Source organism: Oculina patagonica, chromosome 2 (assembly GCF_052425735.1).
Source record: "Oculina patagonica isolate OP01 chromosome 2, crgOcupat, whole genome shotgun sequence".
Taxonomy (NCBI): domain Eukaryota; kingdom Metazoa; phylum Cnidaria; class Anthozoa; order Scleractinia; family Oculinidae; genus Oculina; species Oculina patagonica.
In genome coordinates this window covers 35374748-35388261 of record NC_135759.1, presented here as the reverse complement: position 1 = coordinate 35388261, position 13514 = coordinate 35374748, and the positions used below count along the sequence as shown (strand labels likewise).

General features: G+C 39.5%; 1 protein-coding gene across 1 annotated transcript; it reads right to left on the bottom strand.

Moving 5' to 3' along the window:
• Window positions 1-2224: 2224 nt before the first annotated feature.
• Window positions 2225-12667, bottom strand: LOC144644441 (uncharacterized). The gene is given in 13 exon segments (XM_078503927.1): window positions 2225-2881; window positions 2884-2904; window positions 2907-3098; window positions 3204-3319; window positions 3746-3804; window positions 4299-4405; window positions 4795-5025; window positions 5583-5654; window positions 7350-7445; window positions 8282-8326; window positions 8954-9448; window positions 11873-11949; window positions 12398-12667. Coding segments are annotated over 13 exon segments (1779 nt in total). The 5' UTR covers window positions 12430-12667; the 3' UTR covers window positions 2225-2645.
• Window positions 12668-13514: the final 847 nt, after the last annotated feature.

Genomic DNA, 13514 nt, shown 5'->3' with positions numbered 1-13514 from the left:
AGTGACTTGATATCGTAGGATATCAGGACAGTAGATCGCGTTTCTGTTTGGCTACTTGCGAATTTGGGTACGGTAATTGACTAAATCGTAGTGCGAGACTTTAGATTGATTTAATTATGGACATATCAACGCTACAATAGAACTTTCTAGACTAAACCAAGATTCTAGGACGAGTTTAGCGATAATTTGATGTCTCAAATTACTTAGTAAACCTGACTTGCGACACCGGAATATGTAACCCTTTTAGGCCTTTTAGTGTATAACTCTAGTTCTGGCTCTGTAGAAGACTTGAGTCGAAATATTAGTCTTTGGCCTTACAAATTGTTTTATTCACAGTGCCAGTTTATGGCGACATCGCTTCTCCGAAAAGTGAATGAGCCTGCGGTTTTCGTCCCAGAAGTTGCTAAGTAACATGACGCACTATACGCGCGACGGCTTTCGTGAGCGCTCGCGCTAGTTTTTGATTGGATGAAATAATTCGGGAATTATTCGAGTCCTTTAGCGAAGATTGGCCAAAACTAGCACTTGTTCCCCCGAATGAGCCATGTGAGCCAGAATACATTCATGTCTTGATCGACTACAAGAGATCCGGCAAAGACACAGTTCCTTAGTTTTCAAACGTCTTGCGAATCCCTGCAATCGAACACTTGAACAATTTATTCATAAAGAAGAATAAGACGCGGCCTCAATGAGACCCAATGAGACGGTTTCGCCGATACCGACAAACTTAGACTCGAAATGATAGAGCAGTATAACTCGGCTCAGCGTAGCCTCGTTTCTAATGGTGAAAAGGCATACATTTAAACATGGCGGCCACGCAAAGTAGCGAAACAGACGGGGAGTCTTTTTCCAGCTCCTTTTAGAGCTCTTCGTGTTTCAGTGTTTCAGGCATTGATCTTGACGGTATTGGCGGGAAGACGCGGTAATCGTCTTATCAATCGTGGGCCAGCGCAGTAGCTATTCTCGTCTTCGTTTAGATGCAAACAAGTCCATGACCCATTGATACGAGCAATTTCAAATCAAAATTAAGAGTGTTAAAGCAGGCCAGCTCAAAACCCTGGTCTAAAATAAGCCGCGACCTGATTTAAAATGCGCCTTGCAAAGTCAGTTCGCATCTTATTTAAACCGCGTATTTATTTTTCTCGTACAAACAGCCCTATTGTGTACCCAGAGTGTGTACTAAAACCCTGTTCTAGGGCAAGACACTTCAAAAATAGGTTCTAGCAAATTTCAGGGGAGACCCTGGCAAAATTCCTGAGGGTCTATACCATCCACGATGAGAAGGAAGCAATTCTTACCCCCTTTAAACTTGTATGCTTGTACGAAAATCGGAAGTAATCTAAAAGCTGAGCCGTTGTCATAACACGTTAACAATAAAACATCTGATTTAATTCAATCTATCCGCTTACTGGCGTCCATTTTAAGCGTGCATCACGATACCGCGCACGCGCCGCATTGATTGACAGACAAAATAAATAGATATTGAGATAGAGATTGAGGTGACATAAAAAAGGAAAGATTTAGCTCTAATCAAATGATCGAAACATTGTTTCCAACATCATCTAACATTTTCGGGTGAAAATGTTGGAACCGTTTAACCACCCTGTTAGGATATGTTGGAACATATAGGAATAAAAAAAGTAAAAATAAAACTAATTAAAGGAGAAGTTCACTCCAGAGGCTCCAGAATAACCCGTCCTCCCGCGCCTCTGGGCTGGTAGGGGTCAAAGGTCTGGTGGCGGGAAAATATAAATACTCGAAACTCCTTGTTTCTTCGAAGTGGCATTTGTTTGTCAAAACGCCTGTTTGTGCAGCTCCATTTTGCTCGAGCTCCAAAAAATACAAAAAAAGAGTTTCGATTTAAATTCCCATAAACTTCAGGTTGAGCTCTTTGACGTCACGCATACATACAAGCTCAGGGCGGCGTCAGTGTCTAGTTTTGGGAGAGATTTCGTAGGGTTATAGAAACGTGGAGGCTGAATTTTGGTGAATACATCTTGTAAACTTTTTATTGGCGTAAAGAAATGATGGCCATTCTGGAGTGAACTTCTCCTTTAAGTCACGCTCTGGTGTTTCACTATCTGAAAATCCGTGTGGGACAGCCCAACATGCTAACAATCAGTGAAACTGCTAAGACTGCGTTTGACAAGGGCTTAAATCCTTAGGTTTGCATGCAGAAAAAAGTCGAACTGAAAAATATAAACGAAACTGCAAAAACGCAAACTTTGAATAAGCTACTTTAATCAACAGCGCTCATTTATTCTCATGGAAACTTTTAAACGTATCTTTAAACTACATAATTTTAAGGTCCATACCTGGCAATATAACATATCATGCGGCATTATCTTGCCTCAGCTCGTCTAACGTAAACGTTTTCTACAATCTTACTAATCAAAACGTATCCATATTTTTACAACGATATGATAGTCGTAGGAAAAGAAAAAGTACAAAAACACGCTTTGTGTTAACTTAAGAGATTTCTGACAGACTGTACATGTGTCAAATCAAGCATACAGAGAGGATGTATTCACTTTTGGGAGAAATACACAGTTTAAAGTACTACTCGAAATCTCCTTTCTCTGCCATTGTTCTCTTTCATTTATCCTGCATTTCAGAGGCAGTTAAGTTTATAACTTCTTGTCCAGTTAATGTTTTTCCTCCTCGAGACGCTGTTTTTTCAAAACTGTTTTCACATTTGTTTTTGCCCGCTTGGCGGAGTTGAAAAACTGACAACATGTAGGTGAGCAACTAGGCGCACAGTTAGGAGAACAGCTCGAGGAGCACTGGGAGCCAGGCCAACTCATTGGTTGTGACGTCGGAAATTGGGAAGAAATAACTTGGCCAGGGGGTCGTGCGGCAGGAGCTTGTACGGGTACATCAACTGTTGTGCCGGCGGTTGGTAGATTGAGGGCTAGGTACAACTGCTGGCACCGGTTGTGGTGGCGGAGGAGACATGGGTACTGGCGCAGGCTGGTAAGCTGGCAGAGGTGCAACCACGACGGAAACGGAAGGTTGACAACAGGAGGCCTGGCACAGTGGCGCGCAGGATGATGGACAGATGCTGGGGCATTGAGTGACAGGAGTGTCTTGGAAACAACCTACATTTTGAATTGATTTTCAAAAATTTAATATCGCTTTTAAGAATAGAAAACGTATGTAATCGACACAGCGAGCGTCAAATTGTCCTTTTTTATTTTAATTACCTGCCGCAGAAACGTTTCCTTCTCCAAGTTTATCCAACAATTTTCCAATGAATTTTCCCTCAGCTCTGAATCGTAGGACAAAGTAAGCTTTCACATCTCCACGCTGCTCTGGAGAACTGAAAAATCAAACTCTAAATTTTCAGTATCGCTGGGATAACCTGTGTAATTTTATCATTCAGACACTTTTTGATATTAATTAGAAATATGTTTAGTAACAACTGTGACTATATATATATGGCTTGTCGGCGGGCATAATCTCTTTCTTGATCTTAACTATAAAATAGTACGTACAGGTATTGCATTTTACTCCCCGAGTCGCGTTCGTGTAATAGTTTCAGTTAGCTTTAACTGGTCATGAGCACAAGTAGTTGCATGAACTTTTCTGTGGCAGCTTGTCACGAAACACCATGACATAAACTGGAGTGATACTCATCCTACTTTTTCAGGCTTTGTCTTTATTATTGGGGGACAAACTAATGTTGGATATTTTATACTTTTCTTGTTCTTCTCTAAAAGTATTGCGCGCATAATACACACCGTACCTGAATTTACTAAAAAACGCTCCTCGAAAGTCTTTATCGTCGTCGTATGTATCAAGCACCTTAGCAGAAACATAATCAGTAAATAAAAAATTTGATAAAGTGACTATCCTTAAAAATCGGAAAAGAATTATTGTAACTGACACTGACAAAAGATAATTATATGTACAGTAACGACTGCGAAACGACCACACCTTTAACTGCGCCAACCCTGCCCCCGCCCTTGTAATTTAACTACAACTTGTATAGAGCAGTTTTCACTTGAGTGTCGAAGATAACTCGCATTTGCTGTTACTGCGCTAAGTGACTGGTTTAAAATCTCCCGCCATTTCATCGGCCAATAAGAATTAAAATCAAAACTAAATGTGTCTGGGCCAGGCCTCAAACCACGGGCATTAGCCGGCTATATGTATTTTGTTCGAGTTTCGATTTGTTCACTGGATGTTATGTGCCCTTTCTGATTGGCAGTGATTACTTTGGTTTGGTTTTATCGAATCGCGCTCATAAAACAAACAAAACAACTTAGTGTCCATTTGTAGATATATTTAGCTCTTACCTTAATCTCCATTTTTCTTCTAGTGGACTGGTAATTTTCATTTGACGCAAAAAGGAAATCGTTGTCCCATGGTAGTCCTGTCTTTAATTCAACAAGGAAGTTTTTACCTGTAAATTAAGACCAATATACAAATAAACAAAAAGTTAGTATGTCTAAAATTGAAGTACAGCAGTTGTTCAAATGTTGTATGATTAGTTATTGTTTTTGTTGTTGTTGTTGTCGTCGTTGCTATATATATATATGAGTCTCAAAAGTTCACTTCTGCACAAAGTGGTTGTAAGTTTGTAAGTGGTATCCAAGTGTGTAGCAGATCATTTAAATCAAAGCCCTTAAATCATGCTTACTTTAATGCCGCATTAGGTGGTTCGAGCTTGTACTGAGGCCTGTGGATGAAACCTAATGTGTAGTGACCTGTACTGAATAAAATAACTACTGAACTGGGCGGTATGGTACTGTTTAGTGAAAGGTGGCATGCACTGAGGTGGTTTTAACTTACATGTGAGATTCCTTAATTCATCGTCCTTGGGCAGCAAAGAATTCAGTTTAGGTGAATCCTTGTGGGGTAATTTGGCGGTAAGTTTGACAACCGGAGCCTTCAAAATCTTTGCAGCGGTGAAAACTTTTGACGGTCGAGACAGTTTAGGTGATGCTTTTAAAACACTTTGTTTTACACTGAAACTGTCCTTTGCTTTTGCTCCTCCAAGTAAACCTTTATGTTCAGGTATACCTGTAAGTAGAAATGTTAAGCTCTTATTTCAACAAACCGGTACGAGTTCATCTGTCTGGATTTCATTCTCGGTATCTGTTTATTATATAGATATCCAATAGGATTAACATTATATCAACTTTGCAATCTCTTACAAAACATACTCAAACACTGTCAAGTATGTATAGCTTACCCTTGCCTATTTTGATAGGCCTATCTTGTTTCTGCGGCAGTGAAGAGTTATTTGCCACTTTATAAACTTTAAAATAATTTTAAAACATATATGGTTTTAATATGCAGCACAAAGCCATAACTGACGTCAATAGTCCATTTTCGTATTCTTGCGAGTAGACTGGAGCTACATCTAGCTGGCTGGAGGCTATTGTGGGAGAATACACTGACTGATTAAGGCCTTGCTAGCCAAACAGAGTCGCGAGTTTTTAACTTGTGTGTCAACTTGCTTCGTTTATGGCCATTATATTACTTTCGATTACTTTGCAGTCATTTGCGTTTACTTAAATCACATTTGCAGGTGATGTTTCACCAAAAAGTGGTTACTACCACGTTACAGTTCATACCTTTCCCTGTAATTATTGGCCCATCTTGTAGCTGTGATACTGAAGGCTTGTGAACCGTATTATACTCATCCTCTGTAAACATACATCAATATCAGTGTAGCTCAGACAGATCAGTATTCACCATACCATTAACAATATTACCGTGAAAAAATAAGGCATAACGCTCTATACGTTTGGCTACATTTGGAGAATAGCTCATAGGAAATTAGATAAGTCATATACTGTATACACACTTGTAACTAACATTATCAGGTAGTGAACGAACCGTTAACCTTTGTCTCTATGTTTGAAGTAAATTCCTTTATTGCTCAACTTATATTTAGATACTAGCTGCATTTTAAATTATTTCGCTATTATTTTGTTTGTTTGTTGTGATCGATCAATCAAATATAAAGACGATCTATACTATATATTAACGATTTTTATTATATATATAGCGAGAATTTTAAGCAATAAACCTTGCAAATAGAATTCTATATTTGCTATATTTTCACATGTGAAAAAAGCGATACGTCCAATCAGCTTCGCGTATAGCTTTCTTCACATGTGAAAAATATAACCAATCAGCATCTAGAGTAGTACGACTCAACCAATCACAGCGCGAAAATTCAAATGGTTTCCAACGAGGTTGAGAAAGCGAACGGCAAGTTTGTTCTTGACGGCAGTTTTATATGTTTCGAAAACATGGCTACACGTTTTCTTCCTTTACAAAAGTTTGCCTTTTAAGAACTTAATGAAAATGCAAGCCAACAGAAACACACTAAGCAAAACCTAAAGAACACAGCAGTGGTAAAAATCAATCTTCAAAGGAGCAGTGAAGACAGGCGAAGGTGAAGTGTCGATAAGTGAAAGCGAAGGCAAGACTTTCATCGGAACTTTCAACACATCCGCGGACTTTCTAAGAATATTCAGGCGCTTTTGGGATCGTCTCGGTTAAGTAAATTGCATTTTTAAACTGGGTTTACGTCGAAATTATTGTTTAATTAACCGTCCCCTTGTGTTGTCACAATTTGTTCGCCAGTAGTTTATTCGCTTGTGGCGAAGTTTCCTCGATGCGATACGAAGTTTTTAACGTAAATGTAACGCAATGTGTTTATTTAAATAAAGTTCTTGTTTAGGAGAGTTTGTCGCCAGTAATTTTTCTTTTTTACATATCATGTATATGATTGAAATAGGAAATTCGCTTGTAAAGCTATGTGCATTTACAGCTTTGTTTTCTCGCGCCGAGCTGTTGTATGTCAAAGTGTTCAATGGTTGACTTCTCGTTATATATATAATAAACAAATTACAGCATAGAAAGTGCTTTGTACGGATTTACATTTACTTGTTGCAAAACGTTTGAACACTCACTCGTTCCCTACGCTCACTTGTTCGTTTACCAAAGTTTTGCAACTCGTGAATATAAATCCGTACGGCGCACTTTCTATGAAGTAATCTATATATCAAATATATCTTAATTGACCACTCCCTCAATGAGGCTTTCCCAGGCCAATGTAAACGAACACTGAAACAAAATTAATATTTTAAATGAACATAACATGGTTAAAAATCCTAACTGGCAGGAGGCAGACCAGTTGGCTATTTATAAACGTAGGCGACGAGTTGAACTCAGGACTACCGAGAACAACACCAGCTATAGCGGTCAGAACGGAACTTGAACCCGCGTCCAGCGCCCTAAGCACTGGCGATCGGTCACACTGCCTGTTGTTATTTTTACTAACTACACAAGTTTATCTGGCTTGAACAAGGTGATAGGTTGTAACATACCTGTTCCAGTTATTGGTTGACCGTGATGTTTTTCGTCGCTGTCACTTTGATTCGAAAAGTCCAAGGGATCATCTACTACAACGACTTCTCCTTTAGCTAACAAAACAAGTTACAAGCATCAGTAAAAAAAAATTCTTGCTTTGGCCTAACTTTGGGCTAAACGTCAGTCATTTTGGAGTGATGCATGGCTACACACGTACTCTCGGTTCTTTTAAAAAAATTTAAGTTTGTAGTAATGGATACACTTGAATGGAATCCGGAGGGGGTTCAACCCTTTTTGTATTAATATTTTGCTAATGAGCTGTTATACAAAAGAGAAATAAAATGGTTTGTTTTTTTATATCAACCCGATTTAGCTTTCGAATGCTCCTTCATGTACGATGCTGGCTTTACAGATAGACACGAAAGTCATCGATCGATTATGGCTCTCAATGTCCACTTTTTTGGCGGTCGATTACTTTCTACACGTAATTTTCAGCCACATTTTGTTTCATTGCTTCTTGTTTTTCTTTTCAAATCTCTTTAAATTTTACAGGCCGCCTTTATACGGCCTTCTTGCTTCACTATTTCTACCATCAAACTATGGCGGCCATGTTGCGCGACTCCGTACGCCGTACGCCGTACGGACGCGCCCGCGAACCATGCCGCTATCCATGTTGACCATGAAAACTCATTTCGATAGTGTTCCTTCTTTCATGCGTATGGGGCTCTGCTCTGCGGCCCTGAGGGCCGCTGTAGAGCTCCGCTATGAAGAAACTATATAGGAGACATCATATATTTGAACGACAGGTGAAAGATTTAATACATGTAATGCTATTGCTATGTATAGTGTACGACTGAGCAAACGCAGTGGCTAAGAATTTCAGTAGAAAGGTTGATATTATGATAACAAGGTAGCTTTCTCGTGAATAATGATAATGATAAGTACTTACGTCCGCTGTCTGTAAAAAGTGGTTTCAGTGGACTTGTCTCCATACCTGCAAACCAACAACAAAGTTGCGTTCATATTAGGGAGGGTCAACAAGAAAGTACTTTGATGTGACGCAGCTAGTCTTTTTTCGTCATTGTCTAAGGATTACATAAAAGAACAGTACTTGAATTCATGGGAGGCGCGGTGGCCTAATGGTTAGCGCGCTCGACTCCGAGTCAAACGGCCCGGCTTCGAAGCCTGGCCGGGGTGCTGCGTTGTATTCTTGGGCAACTAAAGACACTTAACTTTCATAGTGCCTCTCTCCACCCAGGTGTGTAAATGGGTACCGGCGAATTTTCTGCTGGGGGTAACCCTGCGATGGACTAGCATCCCATCCAGGAAGGAATAGGAATACTCCTAGTCGCTTAATGCTACAGAAACCGGGATAAGCGCCGGCTGTATGGGCCACATGGCTCGGGCACAGACTTTACCCTTACTTGAATTCATTCACTCCTTAATTTGCCACTTTAACTGGCCCGTTTAAAAATGGTAATGACGCCTGTTGATGTTGTTGTTGTTGTTGTTATTGTTGTTGTTCTTGTTGTTGTTCTTATGACACTTTGTTAAAACTGATCGAGTGACGTTGGCGGTTAATTCCTACTTACGAAGTAATACAATTTCCCAAAACTCTTACCAGGACATGTGAAATCTCCCCTAAAGTCGTCGAAATTGAGATGACCCTTTCTAGATCCATCAACCAAACGTATTTGGGCAACCTGGTTTTTAAATTCTGCCACATTCCACACTCTTCTTCTCATCTGCTCACGGCAATTATCAGCGTAAGCAACACGTTGAGCTTTTCCATTGACGAGAAGTTCAACTCGAATCTGTTCCCCGGCACACCCACCGCCTAGCAGAAAGTTTATGTTTGAGCCATTGATGCGAAATTTTGGAGAAGTCAGCGTGCCAATTGGAAAATCGCCTTCCACATACCCTGCTTCGGCAGTGGGTTTGGATCTGTTTTCAAACGTTCCTATCCACCAATCACCTTGCACGTTAGTTTTGATGCTCTGGTCCCGTGCGTTGGGATTATCTCTGTATGTTGGTTGGTTATCGAAGGCGTGTCCAGTTTTTGTCCATTTGGAAAGTGTCCCCATGCCATTCTCAAAATCAAAATATTTACAGTTACCTAAAAATTAAACAAAAAATCTCAAATTTTTATAGATTTAAAAGTCTTTCGCAATTCGTTAGATATTTTAGGCTTCTCGGATAAGGACAATAAACCGTAGGCCCCGTCTCCTGCATCTTCAATGTTATGGTCAGCAGGAGACGTAAAAGAACCCACACACTTATCGGAAAGAGTAGGGCATGGAGTTCCTGTTGTGGTCTGTTCTTTCCTGTTGTACTAATGAAATGCTCGGGGACATTTGCGACTGATATAAGCTACTCTTGCCAGCTACTCTAGAATCCGAGGCTAAATAAAAGTGATGACATGTGAGCTGAGGTGCATCGCTTTTTGACATGTAGTTTGAGATTTACGCTTTCACTCAATAAAACTACATCTTCTTCTTGTCAAAATTTTCTTTTTTTTCCCGGAGAGGCTAAGGAATTCGAAATCTATTCCAAATATATTGAAATTCCACGTCTGGCTTTGTGCGAGATCAGGGTACACCTAACTAGAAAATCCTGTAACTGTATAAACTCTAACATTTTATGAGCGGGTTCAAATTCGGACCAGTATGTTTAGCCTCTCATCGCTCCCAGTCGGTTTGGCGTTTCGCACGAAACTACGAAGCAACGGCCTGTTGGGCCTCTAGGCTAGAACACAGACTTTATCGTTTTACAGACTTTACTTCAGTGCAATTGAATCTTTAATGGTCCTTTTTTTCGACGTTTTTGCTTGTTTACAAGCTAAAAACGTAGAATAGGGGTTAGTGGACAAAATTTGGAACCACATATTTGTAAACTCTCAAGGGACTTTTTTAATTTATCAAGGGACTGTTTTTATTTCTCAAGGGATTACTTTCCGCTGTGGGTGATCACTTGCGATCTCGTGAAAAAAACGTGACTTGTCACATTTACAAACGTTATATAACAATTTTAAAAGTGACATGTCAGCTTTCTTATCTCAACGCACGTGTGTCTGAAAGGCGATCTATAAAAAGCGTCGCACAAACAATGGATTGCGTAACTAAAACACGAATAAATAATCACTAGCACTTACATCGTTTAAAAATTACAAACGTCAAAAATAAACCATACCAAAAAACTCGCTCTTTTCAAAGATATTATTGAAGTTAAAACAAATGCAAGAGATGGGGGCTTCTTTTAGTTTAGGAGCGGTTAAAAATTAGGCCAAATTTGGTCGCTACATGTAAGCGCAACTCTATTTCGTCATCAGCCTAGGTCGTTAGGGACGTGGCCTCGCGTTGACAGGGAATGACAGCAATGTTGCATGAATCGGCTTTACAACATGCGATCGTATCTACGCAGTTCGAGTGGAATTTCAGTCAAAGACAGCAAAATTCTTTCGTATTTCATCTTCAAATATAATTCGAAAGCATTCACTGTATATATGGCTTTTGTTTAATCCTGGGTCTTGATATCCGACCCTCGCAGAGCCTAGACAAAACGCAGCTTGAGTGTAACGATTTGTTTACGCCCCAATTATATGCGCAATGTTTTCTCCGACAGTAGTCGGAAATATCCGTATTTTTTTTCGTGCTTTTTCGTGGAGCAATCGTAACGATACGGCCTTCAACACATTGAACAGCGGTCTACCCGGCTATAACAATTCAAATATGGCGTCGCAAAAACAAAGCGTCGAACGCATATTTTGCTGTTATATTTGCTAATTTCGCTGCCGTAATCGACTGCCTCGAAAGGTCCTTGCAATTTTAAAGTATAGAATTGTCAGATCTCGGTGAAATTTGCACTGTTTATTTGTGTAATGTTAAGGAATATGTGTATAAATACCCGGCGCGGACGAGCCATTTTTGACAAAATTATATGGCTGCATTTCCTCCGCGAAGATAGGAAATTGTTAAACTAAACTACAAAGAAACTGTAATGATAAGTTCGAAGAACAATACACAGGATAAACCTTCGACTCATACTTCATGCAAAAACGTCGATATCTCGAAGAGACTTTGATTACAGGTTTTATTTACAAAGAAACTCAAATGATCATATACGCTTTTTAACTAGTGACCCTAGAAAAAAGAACATTAAAGCTCTGGTGTAAGAATTCCCTTAATAGTCTTTAACATATAAAAAGATCCTGAACCTCGAAATTGAGCTAAACCTAATTGTCCTATTTTTTTTAGATTGGTCACCAGGTAAAGGTGTCATTTCTGACGTTCGAAGATGTTAATAACTTTGAAATACTACTTCTTACTGCAAGGCTTTGGACCAGGCTTAGCTTTTATTCGTTATTCGTTGGTTAAGACGATCATCATGGGCCATTTATCATAAACTCGTATAAGAGTCTGTTACAGATCGACATTCATTTGAGCATAATGACACGCTTAGCTACTATGAATCAAAGGCAGCTTAAATTAAGTATTGTCATTATAATTATCGTTTCTGTTTTATGAAATGTGTAAACGCCCACCTTGTACAAAAACAAAGAAATCTGCAGAAGCCAAAAGGAGCACCAGACACTGAACCGCAGACGTCCGTGGAAATGATCTGCGTTAGGGAAGTGCAAAATATATATTGATTAGCTCAAGACAAAAATTAGTACAAAGTTGACTAGTAACTTGATCACATTTTATTACACCGGCTTTCGTTTTTAATCATTTTCAATCATGATTTAAAGCGTTGTGTTAAAATGTGACCAGATAGTTTTTTTCGTTTTGAGAAATAGTTTTAAGAACGCTCTGAATCATTAGAGAAAATCAATTACACAGTTTTCTTTATTCGCAGACGACAAATTTTAACCTACATTATTCTATATCCGAAACTAGCTCAAGCGTAAGCAATCTAACTTATGGCCTGCTTTCAAATTAAATAACTTGTTGTTTTTAAAGCCGCGAGCCTTGTTTTAAACCTTTATAGTTTAGTCTGGTTTTTATTGTGACAAGTCTGTCCAATTCCGGCCCATTTGTTTACAACATTGACAAAACAACCAACCCACCTTATGGCCATGTTGCTGCGGCGTGTTCGCATTGTTAGCAACGCATTACACAAAAAATCCTTCACGTCAACTATTTTTGGTGAAAATTTGGATGTGTATGTCGGTTTTAGAGGTCAAGACAAAATTCGAGGTCTAACCGACTATTTGACACCGATTTTCAGACGTTTCACAGAAAGCATTTTTGCCACCTGCCCGTCTTCCTGGTGTTGCATTGTACGGTTCTCTCCGTAACACATTCACCCGTAATTTGTGTCATCACCGCCGTGTATACTAGCAACCTGCCAAGTCAAAACACTGAAAATCCGTCGAAAAGAAACTTGCCTCCCCAACTACACCGGGGAGAATACAAAACAACTGGTTTTACCTCCTTAGCTTCAGTTTTGAATGCAGACTAAGTTGTTTAAGACGGAGATAACATAAAGCTTATCAATCCATTTGATGGTCTGTTGACAGCTATTTTTATTTAGGTAATGCACCTCAATGCTTGATCCTCACATAACAGATTTTCACGCTAATCAAACCATTAACTGCGGTATTGGATTTTCGAAGTTACTCGTCTTTCATATTGGTAGCCTCACGAGTAACTGTTGCAAAAATGTAGAACGCGACATTATGTTTACCTCGCATCCACGATATCGGTCCTGAATTACATATCATGCAAGCTACCATATCGTTAACGTTCAAAATTAAGCGAGGAGCCTGTCAAATTTGTCCTCAATAAAGGCCCCGGGGTACTTCCTATATCATAAAAGGGACGAGGATGCTCGTCGGAAAATTTAAAAAAAAAAACTGTCGGCTTTTTGTCCCGAAAACATCCCTCCCTTTCATATGGAATTCCCCCCGAGATTTAAGTCTACAGGTGCCTGTCGTCGGTTGCGCTTTGTTGCATCCTTTTTTTTACTGAAATATTGCCGTCTGTCCCACCCCCCAGCGTGGACTCAGTTGATGAAGCTGTGCAGTTCCTCGCACTGACTGAATGTTGTTCACGAAAGACAACCTTGAACGTTTAAATCTATGATCGCTAAAAAAAATTGCACATAGCTTTAGTTACAGACTGTCAATATAAAGGATTTGATTCAAGGTTGAAAACGAAGCACTAATGACGATAAGTCATTCG